At 43.0% G+C, this 20,542-nt stretch overlaps 3 protein-coding genes across 3 annotated transcripts; all 3 read right to left on the bottom strand.

Moving 5' to 3' along the window:
* Positions 1–2,007: 2,007 nt before the first annotated feature.
* Positions 2,008–3,458, bottom strand: JR316_0001694 (putative secreted lipase; the record flags this gene model as incomplete). The annotated part of the gene is made up of 9 exons (XM_047887494.1): positions 2,008–2,022; positions 2,116–2,383; positions 2,445–2,514; positions 2,564–2,637; positions 2,695–2,797; positions 2,851–2,863; positions 2,917–2,981; positions 3,031–3,224; positions 3,289–3,458. 9 exons carry the CDS (start codon positions 3,456–3,458, stop codon positions 2,008–2,010), a joined length of 972 nt encoding a protein of 323 aa, XP_047752417.1.
* An 8,195-nt stretch (positions 3,459–11,653) lies between these two features.
* JR316_0001693 (uncharacterized protein) lies at positions 11,654–12,538 on the bottom strand (the record flags this gene model as incomplete). Its single annotated transcript, XM_047887493.1, has 5 exons — positions 11,654–11,974; positions 12,029–12,085; positions 12,147–12,239; positions 12,315–12,444; positions 12,510–12,538. The coding sequence occupies 5 exons, from the start codon at positions 12,536–12,538 to the stop codon at positions 11,654–11,656; spliced, it is 630 nt and encodes a 209-aa protein (XP_047752416.1).
* A 1,169-nt stretch (positions 12,539–13,707) lies between these two features.
* JR316_0001692 (Serine/threonine-protein kinase AFC2) lies at positions 13,708–15,204 on the bottom strand (the record flags this gene model as incomplete). The annotated part of the gene is made up of 8 exons (XM_047887492.1): positions 13,708–13,842; positions 13,899–14,185; positions 14,240–14,372; positions 14,417–14,511; positions 14,592–14,758; positions 14,817–14,994; positions 15,077–15,117; positions 15,164–15,204. The coding sequence occupies 8 exons, from the start codon at positions 15,202–15,204 to the stop codon at positions 13,708–13,710; spliced, it is 1,077 nt and encodes a 358-aa protein (XP_047752415.1).
* Between the last annotated feature and the right edge of the window lie 5,338 nt (positions 15,205–20,542).

Genomic DNA, 20,542 nt, shown 5'->3' with positions numbered 1-20,542 from the left:
AACGTCAGATGTCAAGATCGAAAGAAATATTACACCGGTAATATAACAAAAATTCTACTTTATTTTAATGTTGGTTAAGCTTTTATACTATAACGGGTTCTGTCTTCTCACCACTATATGGATAGATACTTCATTTAAATCAGAGATATTTTGAGACAACGAAGTTAATGTGATTTCTTTCACCAAGGTTACAGCGGTAGTTCAAAGGAATAAATATCAATTTCCATATTGTCAAAAGCATCGCAAATACATACAGACGATTTTCACTAATAACTACAACTGTAGATGGCAAGCAATACTTTTTGTGGATATACAAAGCCAATCCACTACAGAGCCTACGAGCTGTTGTGAAGTGAATTGAGACCGGAGAAAGTGAAGAGTGTGTGTGCACACATTCCCTCTGTTGTGTGGTCATAGAAGAAACGGCGACGACAGATGGACCCACGTCGAGTACCGTACATTGATAACGACAGAAGCTGGGACAGATGATACCAAGAGTGCAACACAAACACCCTCCACGTCAATACCCAGGATGGAGATAGCAAAGGAGATGGTAGACAACATAACATACAACGTCATTCACGTTATTGTGGACTGACAACGGGTAGTACCAGAGGAGGAGAAGGGGTGATGTCCTGTTTATCGTTGTAGGAGGAGAATATAGCAGCGGATGATTGTGACAAGAAAGGGCACGAGCAATAGGATAGAGAGAAAAACACGTATTCTGTAGAGTGCTGTACGTGTCACGTAGAATGTAGTGGTGGTGGGTACAGAGCGGCAGGGACATATGACACAACATGAAAACGCAAAGCCCTGTGTATGTCGTCTAGACATATTGTTGGGACGGAGAGCGATACAGATCAGAGATCAGTGCTCTACATGTTGTTCGCGATGGAGTGCATGACACATATATCCCTATGCCAATGTTGGAAATGGGAGAAGCGGCGACGGCGGGTGGAGTAACATGCAACGCCGTGTGCGTCGTTGCGAGTGGAGAGGGGTGTATGTGTGGTTTGTGATGAATATTCCCTCCGTGTTGTTATGAGCAAGTGGGTAGGTGATGGAAAGGACATAGCACAAACACTCTCCTATCAATATAAAGGACGGAGAGTACAGCGGGAGCGGCAAAGAACATGAGATACAGTACTGCGTGCACTATTGTAGGTAGAGAGTGGAGCAGTATGGAGAGTGACGCGAAATGCCTTGTGTATTGTTATGGAGAGATGCAATTGTAGCGACGAGAAGAACAACACACAACACCATATGCGTATGTTGTGAGACGACAGAGGACATGTCTTGTGTGTCAGGGTGGTCAGAGGGAGCAGTACCGATGGTATCGGGCACCCAATACATCACACCATGTGAATGGGAGAGGGAGAGAGGTAAAACAATACGTTCGATAGAATGTGACCGAGATGGTTGTCCGATGTCGTACTGGATAGAAACAGCTACAGATATAACGGCCGCATAGAGCGCTGTACCATGCATGTCACAGTGAACGGGAAGGGGGGTCTGGTTACCGCGGTGAGTATATTACAGGGACGGAAAGCAGAATGGTCTAAGTTGATGATGTGCGCGTTGCGACGGATGAAAACATATAGGACGGAGTGGAACAACACGTAATGTCGTGTATGTGTTGGCGAGTATGCTGAATTTGCAACAGAACGCGGTGGTAGAAGGGACCAAGAGTGATCGATCGGTTTAGATACCAGGCATGCAGCGGAGTGGATTGGTTAAGTTGTGCACATCAGTTTTAGCGGGTAGAGGAGAGTGTCGGTGCGCTTTGAGTACCATCATGGTATCGGATTATACGGTTACCAGCTTCCGAACCAGTGGAATCTATGCTGTCTTACGGACATAAACCATGGTGACACTGGTCGGGACGGAAATACCAACGACTTCTTCAACCAAACATGAACTGGCTTTCTCAGCTCAATTCTCTTTTTAATTTATAGAACGACATGGAATAAGGTTATCCGACGTTAGCCGACGTAAGAAGCATGCTTACTACAACGATGGTGCCTATCTGAGTTGAACTGAGATTGAAAATGAGCGCGTTTTGGCTGGTAATTCAATACCGCCAACTGCCGAGTCGATCTTCACTGACACACATACCTGGTAAGCAAAAATACCAGGAGATTTGTGGATGACAGCCTTTAATTTGGTATATGGGATGGTTCTCAAGCAATCGAGAGTATCTGATGCGCCAGTGCAACCAGTTTCTTTAACCATGGCATCGTAGTACTTCTGGCCGTTTGTGATATCACCAACTGGAATGGTAGCTCCTGATTGCATGAACCCGCCTCTGAAAAGACCCTCAGTGTTGCCATCATTCGCCACCATCTGCAGAGCAACAGATATAGGGCCAGCGGATTCACCCCAACTGGAAAAATATCGTAAATGAGTCATGCGAAATATAACAGGAATAACAAATTCAAGCCTACATGGAAACTTTGGTGGGATCACCACCAAATTGAGTGATGCACTTTTGGATCCACCGCAGAGCCTCACGTTCTGTATACATTGTGCTAACATACTTCGTTAGCAACATAATCAAACGTACGATCTTGAAGACCAAGGTTGCCCACACCAGCTTTTTTCGCCTCTTTACTTGCAAGGAAGTCGATCCCAGTTAACCTAATCGAAGGGATTAAAACATGAACGTGTTTATGACAGATATACCGGTATAAGCACTTGTAATTCATGCTGACGTAGATGATAGGTTGTCCAAGATCTTGGGACTTTTTGACGATTAATGCTCCATCATACATAGAAGTACTTCCGAGTTCGAAACCACCTGTCACAGGAGGTTGAAAAGTATATAGTAGAGGTGTTGATGAATTGACTTACCGCCAAATATCCACTAAAATGTCTGGGTCAGCAATAAATTGTAGTACATATCGAAAAGATACTTACCACAACGACAGGGAGCTTGGATCCAGGAGTAGCAGTAGCTGGTTTCACGACGTTCACAGTGAGGCCTAGAATCGTCGAGCATAAGGAAAAGATTCGAGGACATGTCACCATGACTCACAATCTTCATCGTCGGGAAGACTTGACCAAAAATTGAATTGATCACATAGTTGACTGCTTCCGCTGTCAGGCCGGAGAGGAGAGGCAATCCGACAGATTGTTGACCACAAGAGGGCCCGTATTTCTTTGCGTCGTAGGATCCATTCATGTATGTGATAGGCTGGGGTAAGTGGTACCTAAGGTTTCCGACACTGCGAAACAAATATATATATATAGTCAACGGAAGAGTCTAATTGAAATATTAAAAACATTTACGGAGGTTGGGCGAACAGAATACCCAAGAACCGCTGTACCGTCCCAGAGGTCTCTCCAACGAACGTCGCGCTTCCGAGAGTTACAAATGGAATAACGAGTGCGGTGGGAGCAGCGGAGACGTAAACCGAGTGAAGCACGATGCTCAACAGGAAGTGGTGGAGCATGACCATCGTCGACGTGAAGGGACTGGCACAGAGACACATTCAAAGGGAAAATAGTAATGTTTCGCAAGGCACATTTTATGCTAGAGGCTGAGAGGAGGATGTGCTCCTGACAAGGACCTGGGAATCTCTAAATGAGGCGTTCAATAGCGCCTCATCACGGGTTGGACACAACACGCGGACAAATTCATAAGCGCGGCGTAGGACTGAAAGTTGACACAGGACAGAGGTATGATCATTTAAAAAAATTAACCAAATTTCCCCAGCGTAATAAAAAAACCCACGATATAGTCGCCGACGACTACCCGATATATTTATTTCAAAGACAATAATGCGTCGCTTGTTTACAGTCGTCTACCTGTGACTGTCGAGGAAAAAAAAAGAGAAAAAAAAAAAAAAGAATAAGCAGTAGGACAAAATAAAATAAAAAGTAAATTAGACCGAGTAGGCCTCACCTGCGCTACGTTAAAGCCAGACACAGGACCGTAAACCCGAAAATACTGAAAAGAGACGCTTTAGCGGATCATATACCAGTCAGCGGTCATTGATTCATTCGACCAGTTTACGTCACTTGCATTGGAAGCGCGCGTGGGGTGAAGCCAGCTCCGAGTACAAGAAACTATATTCATCGGACACGGACACCCGGAAATAACCAACCAGAGAACAGCAGGACAACCATAAACGCGTAAAAAAGGTCGTCCAATTGCTTCCTTTCTCCAGGCTCCTCGCAGTTGCACTCGGCAGACACTGCGACGAGAGCAGTCGTGACTCCAGTATGCCCGGGTGTTAGAGCCGTCGGTCTAGGTACGTTGCTAGCATTTTCTGTGTCGTGTGGCGCCTGTGTTTCTTTTGGAGAGAAACTGTATAGTGTACTGGAGGGTAGCACCTGCCCGCTGTCGAGGGTTTACAACTCACCGAGGAGACCTGGACAGGTACGACTTGAGCATGTCAGGGTAAAGGTCATGGGCGGGTATGGCAAGGTACGTTGTCATTGTTCTACTTGCTGATAATATCCATCGATTACGTAGCAATGAGAGCGGGGTCAGCACCAGTTCATTGTTGATGGGTTATGGCTCACCGACCTAGTCCAATAATGTCTACAGTATTCTCCGGTTCCGAGGGGCGATTCGAACCGGTCAGCCGGATTGGGTTGTGAGAGCGGCATGCATCGCACTAGATTGGCTGATAATGCCAAGCTGCAAAGTAACAATGGAGGAGGAGGGTCGTGGGCAGGTATGTCATGTTACATCGTCATTGTTCTACATGTTATGTGCCTGCGGTTCGCTGACAATACCTGTGTATAAAGAGAACGGGGTCAGCACCAGCGCATCATTGATGGGATACGAATCACCATCCCAGTCCGACAATGTCTACAGTATTATCGGGTGCGGCTGGCGATGAGAGGGGCGATAGCGCGTCTGAGGGACAGGGTTGTAAGGATGGTATGCATAGTACTGAATTGTTCAGCAAGGTCCTTGACCTGCGCAGTGGCAAGAGCAGGGTCAGTACCAGCGCGTCGTCAAAAGAGTACAGCTCACCACCGTAACCTACTCTGCACCGTCAAAACTGTCAAGCACAGAGTACAGGTCAGCACCAACACGTCGTCGAGAGGGTACAACACACCGTTGTAACCTATCATCTAGTGTCAAGACTGTCAAGCATAGGGTCAGCACTATTGCCAACAGAATACACAACTGTGCGGCTTACCGTCAAAGGGTGTCGTGTGGCTTCAGTGCTCGACTATGCTGAGCCAGTGGGGTCAGTACCTGTGCGTTTCATTGTTGTAGTCCACTTTGCCACGTCAAATACTCTAGATCATATTGTTAGCACCATCGATATTGGCAACAGACACAACCAAAACAACTTACCATCGAAACGCAGGCACCATCAGAGGCCACAGACAGGAAGGAAAGGGTGGGCAGAGGTCTCGACACAGGGCCGTGCTGATACCATGACACGCAGTGTCTGGCATACCGCTGATGGTGACCAGGTACTCGTTGTGAAGAATGACGGAGTCGACAAGATCTCGTCGACTCCCTGCTCGTCAGTGTTTGATGGTAAAGCTAGGGGAATAATGGGGTAAGATTGAAAAGTAATGTTGGTATAATAACATACCTGGCGGGTCTCACATTTCATGGGTCTCGCTTCGTTGTTGTCCCCTCTCCAACCCTCCTCAGTTTCGGTGAAAGTTGGTACAAAGTAACTTAGAATTTACAGTGGAAAAGAAAGATAACTACTACGATGGTCGACAATGCAAACAAGTCACATGGCAACTTGCGCGTGCTGTGCACCGACTCAATTGTTGCCGTACCGGACGAAATCCGCGAGTGATCACGTGCAACCATCTTAAACGTATCGCAAAAGCCTGGCGGGAGGTGCACCATAAAAGAACGAATCCCTTCCCTCCGGTCGGGCTTCGTAAAATGATTTGTGCTTATAAAATTATTTTCTCCCATCAATATACTGACGAAAGAGTCAGTCATCACTAATTCCTTGTTCGATACTATCAGTGAAGTAACTCGTCTAACTCTATTCTCCAAATGGTAACCAACGGTACAGTTCATTGGTACAGTTTACCTAGCCTTTTGATCATTTGGTTAATTAACTCAATAATCAATTGTCTTTTAAGCTCGGATGCATTGTTAATCTGTTCAGGGTCTTACCAATAATGTTGATATGGACCCGGTAACGTAGCCATATAAGGGGATTGTTTTCTTAGTAAGCTCCGACGTTCATCTGCGCTTCTGCACGCTGTAGCACAGGAAGCTCTCCTCTTTCGTTGTCGGCTCATCCTTTCCATCTTCTCAAGCGGCACGCACTTACATTTTATCTAGGTTTTCCTACAATTGCTTCGGTATTGAGATCCCGGGTCGGCGCTTTCCGAAGTACCGGACAGCAAACCGCGGTGTTTGCCGTCCCAGCAACCGTACAGCCACTCTTGGTTGTTGTCTCGGTGAGCTCAAGGTGAGTTCTGAACTCTTCTAAGCAGTTGTCCCCTCCATACAGATTTATTGCAAACATTAAGCACTCGATGCATCGCCACCTTTCTTGTCTATCACGCTTTGTGAGTATAACGAGAGTCAATAAGTGGCGCTCCAGGCTCAGTGCAAAGGCTGCAAGCACATGTGATCTGTAATAGTCACATGTAACTTGGAGTTTGATGAATGAGAATGAGAATCGTAGAGCTCGCGGTTCTCGAACACTGTAAGCCTAAAGCATTGACAACATTTACGAGAACGGAACATAATCAGGATTAAAATGTGTTTACTCGAGTCTAATTGCTGGTTGCATGGAAAACCAATCAAACACGCTCTTCTCTCTCCGTACAACACTTCAAGGTTGTATTATGTGCCGATATGTTCCGTGCACCTTACATTTTAGGGAAAAACCATATTTTTCCTCTAAACCTGTCACCCTAAAATGTCTAGGTAACTGTACATATCCAAAGAACGATCAGAATAATAAGAAAACATGTGAAAGAAGCACATAACTCTGGATATATCACAAGACCGGCCAAATACTAGAAATCCGAAACAAACAAGAGCAAATCACAGATGCCACAATGTTATCTTGTACAATCTAACCCAGCCACCCACAGCTAAGTACATATACACACAAAAAGCCAGCAGACTAACATCCAACAGTAAAAAAACCCATTGCATGCAATACAAAAACATATAGTACAAAACCAGACCTAATTACACAAAGTAAGCTATATTATGCAATGCATGTTACAACGCTGCTGCTACCTGATTCCTTCACACGCCACTCCACTGATTACATCCAGTAGTAAAGCAAAAAATTTCCGCACATCACGTAAAACGCCCCAACGCACACCAAAATGTCTCCAATAGCTATATAAACAAATTGAGGAACAAGAAAGAAGGTGTCAACTAGTGTCAACCGATAAGTATGACGTTACATTATTACTATACCGCAAGGAACTACTACCGAAGCTAAAATATCTGACCCTGTACACAGAACTATCCGATCCAAAATTCCGATTCCAACGCATATCCAAAACACTACTTAAGACGGTTACAATTGACTACATCCCAATTAACAACAATCTATCAGATATCAAATGAAACCCATGCCATATCTTACATCGTTCTGGGAAAAGCTTAAAACTTTGCCCCCCTTTACAACGTCTCATCCTCAGATGACTCTAGACAACAAAAAACCTCAGGCTATATCATTTTGTTCTACGGTACACCATACAAACAAGACGAACAAGAATGACAAGTTTGCTCAGGCTAAAAAACGTGCTACCCAACGTCGCCATGCCCGTGAACTCCAAGACAGTTTCATATCTGTAGGCCTTATACCTCCTCGCAAACCAAAGGCATCAAAACGTCCTCCAATCTCCCGACCCCCATCAGTTGCAGAACCATGGTGGAAGAAGGAGGAAAAGAGCTATTTGGCAATGTCGAACAATAAGTCTGTGCTACTTCTTGGTTCGGGAAAAACAAGTAAGTCATTAAATTCTTGTTTCTACTCAATCCATTCTAATAAACTATATGCTAGAGATTCATCTTGAGCATTTATAAAACTAATGCTCTATAGTCGAAGAAACAATGGAGCATATACACGAGCTCTTTACAGACTTGCTACTTGAAATTATAAGTTCAAAAACTTTTTCTCTAGTAGAACTTTTTTTTTAGCCTGGCGATATATACTCTTGATACACGTTACATTCATTTGTCTGCCTATACACTCCTTATCCATTTCCAGATGCTAGCTAACCTGTCAATACATGTGATCCGTATTTAAATTCAGACGTTCAAAATTAAAATTAAAATTAAAATTAAAATTAGTTATCTGACCTTTCCAAGTTAATTGACATCAAACGGCATTAAAATTACTAACCAAAACACACCAATTTTCATTCTCAGTTCAACTCAGATAGACACTCATTTTCTTGGTTACAGTATACACGTTGGTTTCATATTGACTAACATTGGTTAAACCATCATTCCATAAAGTTCTAATCACGCTCTTTGATCTCTCACAAAGTGTTGTCATCCAACTGCTTCAACGCTTTATAAGTGGTGCACGGCTTCTGTCCTGTGACCAGCAACGGGCCTGCTAAAAATATATGTAATATTTTCATCCGCCTTGTTGAAACGGTCGAAGGCACTTTAAATTGTATGTATAAAAGCATATCTTCCGACTTCCGATTGGCTACCATTGTCGGTTATAAATGGGACTGGGCCTATAAAACCTCAGTGTAGCAGGATCTTAGTGTGGCTAGGCCGTAGCGACGAATGAATTAAATACTCTACCAAATAAAATAAATAATTAATAATAGAACAATTAATTTGCTATGCCAGTACCTGGCATGCTCTAGTAGAACCTTGCCGTATCACAAATGTCGACAGGTCTCCCTGCTAGGTTCGCATGGGGTGACGATCAAAACACTGGTGGATCACGTATGCTTAAGCATTCTGGGTCCCACCAGTACAAAGGGGAGCAAGCTCCCCAATAAAACAAAACAAAACAACAGAAACACGCAACAGATTGACGTTATCGTCTTTTTCAAACTGGTCTTCAACTACAAAGAAAAATACATACTAATACAGATCACAAACCCCCTGAAGTGTGTATATACTCAGTTCCGAATGAAAGATACCATCAAGTCACTCTTCAGAGTATCCAATTTCGGATTTCGGAAGCGCGATACGCGTAGGCTTCAGATATACGTGAAAATGTAAAGGGACAAACACTAATTTCCATAGTGTCAAAAGCATTGCAAATACATACAGACAGTAATCACAAGATTGATGACAATGTAGCACGATACATGATAGACACCCAACACAACGCACCCGTATTAGAACTCGTCTCGAACATAGATTTCTATACTTCGAGACTTTATTCAGAGAAACGGAGATGTCTGGAGTTAAAGAAGTATGGAATGAACATCCACGGCCACTCCTCTAGTCGACTCGAAAGGTGTGTAAGGGGTCAGTCGAATGACAAAACAATCCATATAGTACTCATCAGGTCGTTGGGATGGGTACGGAGACGTACTCGTCGAAGCTGCGGTGACGTCGAAGAGGCTATGTGAAAAGCATTTTCACTGTCGTTGAATTGACAGGATAGACGTGACAAACGCGGAACGGGTATTGGTTACATTGGTGATGGTGACACAGCGGATTGGATGGGATGAACGTAGCGGAGACGGAATCGACGAAGATCCCGTGATACTTCTATAGAATACCCTGCTTCGGAACTGAACGTTCGGACACCGGCAACTGTAAAAGAACGAGACCAGAGTTATTAGGAGAAGATCATGTTTGCCTGTCAGTGTTGGTACTGTTGTTAAAGGATTCAACGAAACCAGTGGAGGAATATTGTGATGATACAGTTGAGGACCGGTTCATATAGCCACCAGCGCGTGATTGACAACCAAAGGAGTATGACAAAGAAGAGTGGCTTGAAGACCTTTTGATGATTTCAGTATTCGAGACGTCGTTGCCATACGATAAGGAATCGACAGACTGCTGATGATGTGACTGTCGATATATGTCGGCGTTGGTTGTATTGAGAACAACATGTAAATTGGATCCAGAATGTCGTGTGTTCGAGATCCGTCGGTGAAGACACTGGTACTGGGTATACGGATTTGGTGGAACAGTGCGGCTGATGTTGGTATTTTTGAAGATGTTGCGATGGTCGATGCTGAGGATGAGATGAATACTGGGGCTGGTGTAGAGGAGATGATTGATTCCTCCAATCCTGAACAAGTTCAAATATTGGATTTCTGACCTCTTCCTTGTATTCAGCTACCCATTTTCGGACGATAGCATCATCTCTCTTACAATATTCGATTAATGAATGGGAGAACAAAGGTGATGGATTCAGTAAAGTGACAAAGTAGTGATTATGAAACAGGTATGACGCACCCAAATAACAGAACCCAGTAGAAGGAACGAAGAAAAATAATTTTAGCCAGACAAATCAAGAAAGGAAAGGAAGAAAGGGACTCTCGATACTCAACTAAGTATACTGTTTTTAGCATAATCGACGAACATCTTCAGGATCAATTCTATCTTTTGTAGCGCCTATGAGGACTCAGTCTTGGGTCCACTTATTGTGCGTTGTCGAACCTACAAATAAAGAATGACCATAGTAGGTCCCATGAGAAAATGAACCAGATAGCACGCAAAGGAAACAGAAAAGCATAAGTAATCACAAAATTCAGGACGAGGGCACGCGATACATGATAGACGTGTATACAAACCCAACACCACGAACCCGTATCAGAAATCGTATCGAACATGGATTTCTGAACTTCAAAACTTTACTCAGGGAAGCGGAGACACGATCCCATTCCTACAATGGAAGATATACATGTCAATGAAAGTGTACGTCAAGCGGCACGCTACATCAGATGCGACCAACCTTCATCTTTAGTTGGGCCTCTTTGAGTACCGTATCAGAATTGACAACTGTTACTGGACCTAAAACAGATCAACTTGAGTAGCTGTCGTAGTGATAATACCACCCTACATACCATTGCCTTCGTCGAGTGCGCATTCAATTTTGGCATATATCGACCAAACGCGAGTGATGTGTCCAAATTCCCATGCACGTTATGCCCTAACCACCGGAAAGCAGAGATATTCTAAATGCTGTAGATGGTAGAGACGTCGATGGGAGATTCTCGATGCAACGCCATCTATATTACAGTACACTGAAATCAGCGTGGAATAAGTTAATACACTGTGTACTGTGGTAGGAGAAGACAGCGACAGGGTAGGAGTAGGTGGTGTAACATGATACAGTGTCGTATATGTCGTGGTGAGCGGAGAGAATTTGGGACATCATTTTTTAAGAAGAGTGTGTGGTGTATATCACAGTAGGTGCAGACGGTGGAGGACATACAACAGAATGTATCATGTGTATTGTATACATCACAGACACCGGCGGCGGTACACTGGGATGCCAGGACATGTAACAAAAAGCGCGTCGTAAGGGTTTTGGTGGATGGCAGAGGAGAGTCGATTTCTGCTTACGTGATACTCACGTACACAAACGAGTACCGTCTATTACGGCTTCTCAGAGGTTGTTCCCGCGCATTCTTACTATACTAGGAGGTACCAATAGTATCAATGATGCCTGCACATCATCAGTAAGTTACAGAAAAACAGAACAAACGGACCAAGCAAACTTGTATACAATATATCACGAATCTGAAATTAGACGATGAAACCACTAGCATTAAAATCTACAAAAGATTGTGACGATGCGACCGGGCCGGTGCCAGTATCAGTTTCAAGGCCCTGTCGAACATTCATGAAACCGTTTACATTTGCATCGGTACGTCCACTGAACGGTATATCGGACACGAAGGACGACTGATTCGTACAGAGGTAGTCGGCGTGCTTCCTAAGGCATACAAATGGACTAGGGACTGTCGGGGGTGTATCATAGACAGGCTTTGTGAACGTTTTGGTAGTCTGCGTTAGAGTGTCGATATCTGTGTCCACACTTGTCCTACAATGCAAATCAGAAAACGCCTGAAGTAATGTATAATCAGTATTCCGCGTAGATACATAATATTATAAACACACCGAGTCCAACGAAAGAGAAACATTGGGCTTCGTTTGCTTGGCTTGTGCAGAAGATAGCTTAACGAGGAGTCAATAAGTAAACTAATATACAACAATGTCGACGATAGTCATAACGCACATTCATATCATACCCCTGGCTATGAGCGTTATTAACAACGTCTCCCGAAGAATTAATCAACGCGATAGAGTAAGGCGATGAGCGTGGCTGAGTCTAGGTGTGTATATGTACATACTATCAATCAGCTACCAAATGAAATGTGACGATGACCGACAAATGGAAACCTACAGGACGCTTGGACACCTTCTTACCGAAACAATTCCGAAAGGCATTGAACGCCCGTCTCTGGGCGACAAAAACGACGTCGTTTTGATACTGCATCTGAAGCTCCTGCTCGTGCAACAATCGAGCTGAGGAACTGTGATTTCATTAAACCATACGTCAGACAACGAGAAAACAGAAAGCATACGAAGATCAACATACATTTCATCCTGAACTTGTTGAGAAGACATATAGTCCGCTAATTAGAAAGAAGGACCAAGGTTTGCGGAGTATATATGAACAACGACTTTGTATTTATTAATTATATATGTCAGGTATCCACTCGAGTCGCCGGAATATACACTAGGTCATTCCAGTCCATTCAAAACAATGACATAAAAACGGTTACACTAGATTACAGCTCACGACATTAAATACATGTACAGAAAAGGTATCGCGCTCGATTGTCAATATCGTCGAGAGTGGCGTAAAGGAAACTACCACATATTACTGCATGACACTCACACACCCGAAATACACTAGCAATGTAAAGAGAATTACTAAATAATTGCATACGATATTCACACCCGAGATACATTGCAAAGTCCGATTTCCACGGTACTCTTGGTCAGGGTGTACCACTAGTAACTACCCTTGGAGCTACTGCACAGAACCTAATGCACACCATATCGGTAACACGGCCACCAATGGCATGGATGTCGGTAAATTCCAGTGGATACATCTGGAGCAGGACTACACGAGCGAGTGTTTACTACACGTAAAGACACACTGACTTTCAACCAGAATGTTCACCGAATGCATCCCGTCGTGTAAACTCTTTCCTCGAGAAAGCAACGGTATCATTATACTACCTTTACCATCCCGATCCAATAACAAGTTCAACGCTCGTATGTACAATTCAACACAGTTCAACTCACATCTCTCATGGAGTGCGTAAAAGATCATTCTCACTGTGCGTGCACAGAATACTCAGGGAAGAAAGAAAATGTTTCGACGTACAACGACCGAGTGAGACCTGGATCGATAAAAAAAAAGGAATGCATCCAGACCACTACGAACGCTTTGGATATGTCGTACATAAATTCATCTAACAGCGCCCGCAATGAACTAGAAAGGACGCCACAGAATACCGGCGCATCTTCGAAAAAGCGAGGTACATAAATAATTAACACGTCAAAACATATAGCGAATTGAATACAACTAGATCCGGGCAAAAAACACAATGACACAAACAACCCAGTCGTTGCTGGAGGGACAACCAAAGATTCTATATTTGTTAATACAACACACAAACAGTATAAAAACTCTAAGAGGATGACACCGAGAACGAGAAGACAGGAATATATTGTAGACGACACAGAAACGCTACCATTTAGGTTATACGCATCAGGAAAGTAATCTAGTTTAACTTGACACGCGAAAATTTCGTGAAAAACCGATGGCGTAGAGCGGATTCGATAGTGAGTCTGCGATGAGGGTCGACTGCAGTACACATAGATATAAATTCCACTGCGTCTGACTGGTTGATTGATTTCTAACAATGCATTTAATCATAGACTTCACGGTTCACGAACGCTCGAGGTAACACACCTTGAACCACTTGACATCGGCCACATGGCGCAAAAGCTTGTTGCAAACTTTAGCATTGATTGCTGCGCCACGGACTTTCGGGACCCTAGTTTTAGTTCGGAATATCGCTGGATGCATTTCACTGATATCTTGAGCCTGACCCGGAGCGAAATGTCCAAGCAGCCTCTCCATACAGAAAAAATACTCCCGAACATCATCTGTCTTCGGAAACAATGACAAACCCGTAAAGATCTCGAATGTTAAACATCCGACAGCGAAGACATTGACAGGGAAACCCCAACCGACACCTATAGAAGCGTATAATCAGAAATGTAAGGAGTATCGGAAAACGTCATACCCACCACCATACACTTCCGGAGCACGATACCCCATTGTACCGGGGACAAAATGGAGGTTACGAGGACTTGTGACAGAATCTTCGAGGTCAATGATTTTGATTTGGACATTAGACACAACGTTCTTCAAACACGTATTCTTTAAGCATTGTAATGGTCTAATTGACAAGAATTGTGACGTACTTTGTTGTAAAAAGCGCCATCTGGACTGATATCAGACACAGTAGTCGTTTGGTCATCGACGAGAACGACGTTCTCAGGCTTGATGTCCGTATGCGCTATATCCAACGTATTATGTAGGACTAAATGTACATGAATATCTGACGCAAAGTAATCACCATAAATTGAAAACACTCACATGCCACACCGTTACATACTTGCCACATTATGGCCTTGATTTGGAACAAAGGAAGGGGAAGCACATTTTCCTTTGTTATCATTTCCTTGAGATTCATTCCATACAATTCGAATACGAGACAAGGATGACGGAGGTGAAAGACAGTTTCCGCCAGACCACAAATAAAACTGAAGTACAATGAACTACAGTGAATAATGGAATCGACCAAAAGAAGAAAATACTCACCTTGCATCCACAGATGAAGAATTTTTCAATAATGCAGATACGTGCGCGGCACGGGTGGCCCGCACACTCTCACCGACGGTATACATAACTTTAATCGCGACGACGCGGGCACAGCTTTTACTTTCGCATCTCCACACTTCACCAGAGTATCCGGAATTTATTAGTTCGACGGCAAGATCTCAAAATAATAATAATAAAAATTTAAAAAATGAGGACAATGATAAGTAGAGAAAACACAGTAAGTTAATCAAACTACTTACAGTCGTCTGCTATGACGTCGTTCTTCTGGACATTTGATGACCTGCAACCAAGTTAAATACACGACAAACAAATACAGAGAAACATACACAAAGTTTTCAGACCCACTGGATGACTGATTGTCATCCATACCAAATAGAACTGGTAGTTAATCAAACGACTGTTCGCGTAGGTACGCAGAGGAGTTCGGTCCATTATAAGCATATAGTACCCTACATCATTCAACTTTTTTCGAACAAAGAACAATACAAAACAATCGAATAGCACGTCATCCCGATGACCCTGATCCAATCCCAGACCAGTTACGTGACCAGTTCATGACGCGTTATGTGGCGAATCAACTGACCACCCTTCTGACTAATCAACACTTTTTTGCCCACCGGGACCACATGGTTCTAAGTTTGTCAAAACTATTGACTAACGACAAAAACTACTGACAATGTTAATGACTAATCAATAAGAAAATATAGAATACGACCATTCACTTACCACTCAGTGAAGAGTAATACACACTCTCATCGTTCCCTACGTTTCTGTAAACGTTGGTCATAGTAAAGAAACAATTTTCTTCATCTTCTTCTTTTTTTTTCCTAAATATTCAAATTTAATGATAATATAATATTATTCGGGTTGCTGACGTTTATGAATGTTCAACGAACGGTCATCAAATGATTAAATTTACATTACGAGCATTTTGTTCTATATCAGATTTCAGATTTTCCCATCACGACCAATAATCATTTACCATAGTACTTCGCACAGGTCTCACCGCAGACATCAACAGGAGAGTAACGGAAAACTCACGCGTATATCACAGTCTGAAAGTCTACGACGGAATTGTATTATACGCACCCCTTCGACCGGCTGGTTCGAACCGATAACCGACTCCGAAAAATACATAAGACTCACGCATAGTAAACACTCTACGTATACAAGGTACAACTATGCCAGAGATATTGTGGACTATCAACACACCTCCGAGGTATGTAACACACTCAGGAATAACATTCCATGACATTTACAATCCGCTTTATATAGGTTCCCACAGAATAAAATGTTATGCAATCGTTGTGAGCGTATAACACGAGATTATGACATACATGACATTAACAAGTCCGACGCCGTAATACCCAGATACGATTAAACATATCCTACACGAAGGCAGATCGTCCCAGCTAGTGCAAGCAAAGGACATTATAGACAAGACCATGAAAATAGTAAGAACGGTTTGTCGGACCCGAGCCACGGACATTATGATAGCCACTGAGTGTGAATGGCTTCGAGCGATAGGGGAAAGCAGTGGAAGGTAAGTGGCAATGACCATGATCAATGACGCTTGAAAATCTGTTGCCTCTTAGAATATCCAAGTTAATGGGATACCACACCGATAAAATTTATTACTACTTGGTATTCGAGGCACCGACAAGAACATTAAGAGAAGTTCTGTCAACCCCAGAGCTTTACTTATCCGAGCGACACAAAAAAGAAATTGTATCCCAACTATTGCACGCAATCGACAGTCAGTAACAGCTCAACGACTTACTGTTCATAAACTAAAAACTCTTTAGGCATACACGAACACAGCATAATGCACAGAGACATATCACCGGATACTATAGATTTCGTCAACGGCAACGTGATCGAAGAGAAGTGGTATAACTTTTTCATCGGTCAATTCGACACAAGGGTAAAACTCTACCTTACTACTCAAACGGCGCTGTCATTCATGTTCAATACACAGAAAGTACTGGCAGCAACTAAACTACGACTTTCATTTTATGGATACACTACCGAGGAAACACGTCTAACGGACCGTACGGAACAATATGCATCACCGGAAGTGGTCTATGGTAATGTTTTAATAAATTACTGTAAATTCATGACAAATGTATTCACCCGTTCCATATGACTCGATAGGTCTAGCAATCGGCAGACCAAATGATATCTTCTCGTTAGGTTGCATAATAACGGAAATATTCACCCGTGTGCCTCTTTTTCCTTCTTGTACCAGGTCACCATATTACAAACGGGACAAGACGCTTCTATACGACGCTATTCTAGGACCCTTCCCAAGCGGTCTCATTACACAGATAAGGAGACCATATAGCCATGCTTTCACTTATCCTGATCCAACAACCCACCACACGACCCCATGTATATCAGACTCGATCAGAAAAACCGGAGATAAATCAAATACATTAAGGGTAAGTACATTCCAAAATAAATAAAGAATACCAGAGCATGTCGCTAAATTCGATACATTAGAAACTAATTAAAGACAACGACGTACACACTGTGGTTAAGACTATGACCCGTCTCGATCCATTCGACAGACCAAGACCATCAGACGTTCTAGGACTTGCGTACTTCAAAGAACCGAACGTAAACGAATATGAAGAAGATCAGATCGAATATTAAGATACAGAATTAGGTACTGGTGTATCGAATATGACATAGAACATATATACTGATTCGCAGACGCATCGATTAGTACTTGTCTAGTGTAGGCAATTGCATTAAGCGTGGCATTTACGAAGCCTTCTTTTGTGCTTAGAAATTTTGGTTATAATTTGCTATCTGGTTGACCGGTTCCGCCTTTACTGAAGTCTTCGCTGATATCCGAGCTCTTGCCCTCTTGAGATGGTCAACGTCAAGATTCCGATCAGTGCTACCGGCACTTCCCTCATCTCGTTCAGCGCCGCTATCAAGGAGATGAACCGCACTTGCATATGTACCCAATCACAACTAAGAGATTTATGTACTAGGAAAACACTATCATGTCTCACGCCAGATAACTTAATATACATGATTCACATCCGTGTCCAAACAAGCACTTCATCACAAATCACCTTCCCCGTGTCTCTGCACCACATATGGGTTGGCGCGTTCCTACACAAACCGGAGCTTGTAATGTGCGAGTTTTTGAGTAATAGTCTAGCTGGACATTAATCGGTTCGTACTATTTTTTATTGATTTTTTGGTCAGTATTGTTGCGTTGCAGGAGGCTACAGGCAACGGCGAACCTTTCTCTGCCTCTGCAATTGGTTCTAACGCACACAACAACAGCAGCAGTAGTGGTTGTGCTAGATCAGATAGAAAAAGCAAAACTCACCGCCCCAACAGGGTTCATCAAAGCGCATAGCAGGGCTGTAGGCGCAAGCGTGATGGATTGCAAATTTGTCAAAGGTGAAGAATCGATCCTTGTGTCGAATGGACTAGATATGGACACGGTAACGAACTGTACAAGGTATAATGTCTTGGGCAATATGAAATCGTTCAGGAGACAAAACAAGTAACAGTTATTGAACTGCTAAGTATTAATGTTTAGAACTTTACGTACTCCTCAACCTTGTGAATATTGACACAATAAATGTCACTCATCGAAATCTTGCTATAGGAACAAACGGCAGATCTATCAAGTGGAGACGTAAACAGCAGTGGTGAGTACGCTACTCGTCACACGGCTGGGTACGGCATAAGACAGACTGTGGGATGACTCAACAGGGTTGAACACGAGAGGGGTGGTAAGTAGAACATGAGTGGCGAATCAGTACCAAGAGCATGGGATGGTCAAGAGATATGTAGAACCACAACATTCGGAAGCGGAATGAGTTGCAGCGCCAATGTTACATAGAACCCGGAGAAACAACACAGGAACACGTTTAAACGAACAGTGTTTTCCAGCTACATGCTGTCTCAGTGATATGACATAAGATACAAGTTAACCATCTCTTTGACGAAACTGAGGACGTATAGAACGTAGCGAAGGCGAAGGAATAAGACACCGAAAACGAGAACACGGCGCTTTTTGTGAATGGAAACGGGAAAACAACGAAAGCCCGTCTTTGGTCAACAAGCATTGTCCACCACTAGTGAGTTAGGAGTCCGAGTCAAACCTGTAAAAATCAAAAAACTACTGTGTGACATACATTATCGTCCTCAACACACATAACGAAACGTACAACGGAATTTAAAACTTACCAGCAAACCATGTAATCAAACATTAGACAGAGACTTGAAAATGTCTTGAAGACAAGTAGGAGACTCGGATGAAGACAATGGATGCCGATGAGAGGAGTGGTAGTGTTGGTAGCGACGACAAAATGATGTAGCGGCAGCGAGACGACATATGATGGCAGGACAATAGATAGTGACTGGGATATGGTTGGTGACGACAAGGATAAAGACGAGAGAAATGTAGCGACGACAAGAGTGGCGGTGACGAAGAGAGGACGAGATCAAGAGGAGGACTCTAACATCGCGGTCCATACCTTAGTGAATCTTCGTATCTTTTCTGAATACGCAAGGTAACGAGTGACGTGTTTGCATACATACCTGTTCGTCGAACATATCCAGAGTACGAGAAGAGACAAATGTAAAGCGCAGGGTCTGGGTGAACGGCTCGAATTGGAGAGTATTCTCGTTTGAATTCCAATGAACAGACATGATGGACATGACAAAGTATGACTCACCCAAAATTGAACCGTTTGACCAACCGTTCCGATGAAACCGTCGGAACTCGAAATAGTTCAGTCAGGAACGAATGGCCTGGGAAACTTGGCCTTGCTGTAAAGTAAGGCTCTCACTTTCTAAAAGATGCATGTTGAGGTAATGTTTCTTCGTGTTTTTCTTCACCCTTTTGTCAAACATTACTTGAATGGATTTCTGGCATATCGCCAAATGTTGGGACATTGTTTGGTCGATGATTGTGAATGTTGAGGGATTATTTGTCACAGTTTTCTTTATCGTGTTTGCCAATCATGACCGCCATTTGGACTAGACTCGCGACGAATACTCCTCTCCCTCCTAACATCTACGCTGATGACCATACCGTCTGACTGGCTTTCAGATATTTTCATATATCTCTACTCTGTATAACTGACTATTTTTTTTTTTGGTACATTTGCTATGATACATTTTTGTACATATTTGTTTCTTTCTTCTCTGTACTTAAAATTGACCGATTAACCAGACTTACATGCATTAGTATTTTTAGTATTTTTTGTATAAGTGTAAGCGTAAAATTGACTACCAGAACAGATTTCAACATCCAAAAAAAATCCCAACGAGACCCGAATTGACAAAGCTAATCTTTTATCTCCTAAGGGCTTGTCCGAAAGTTTACTGTTTTTGGCCCTCAAATCCGCGAGAATCTGGGTCTCAAATCCACGGAACCGGATAGACATTGTCAAGGATACTTCCAAATATAGAATTTTTTCTCTATCTACAACGATTCAGCTAAAACCAATATTTAAAGTCATCGCGACTGACGACCTCGACCACAACATCAGCGCGTTTGGATCTATATATACGGGTATCTGAAATCTGAAACCTCTAAATGTCTTTATACCACTTTTTGTTTCAATTTATTCCAATTTATATACTGATGAGCTAATGATATGACGAGCAAATAAATCGCTTTTATGAGTTACATACACAGTTCCCAGAAGCGGACAAAACAAACGGAT

This window comes from Psilocybe cubensis, chromosome 2 (assembly GCF_017499595.1).
Source record: "Psilocybe cubensis strain MGC-MH-2018 chromosome 2, whole genome shotgun sequence".
Taxonomy (NCBI): Eukaryota; Fungi; Basidiomycota; class Agaricomycetes; order Agaricales; family Agrocybaceae; genus Psilocybe; species Psilocybe cubensis.
This window is presented reverse-complemented; position numbering and strand designations above follow the sequence as displayed.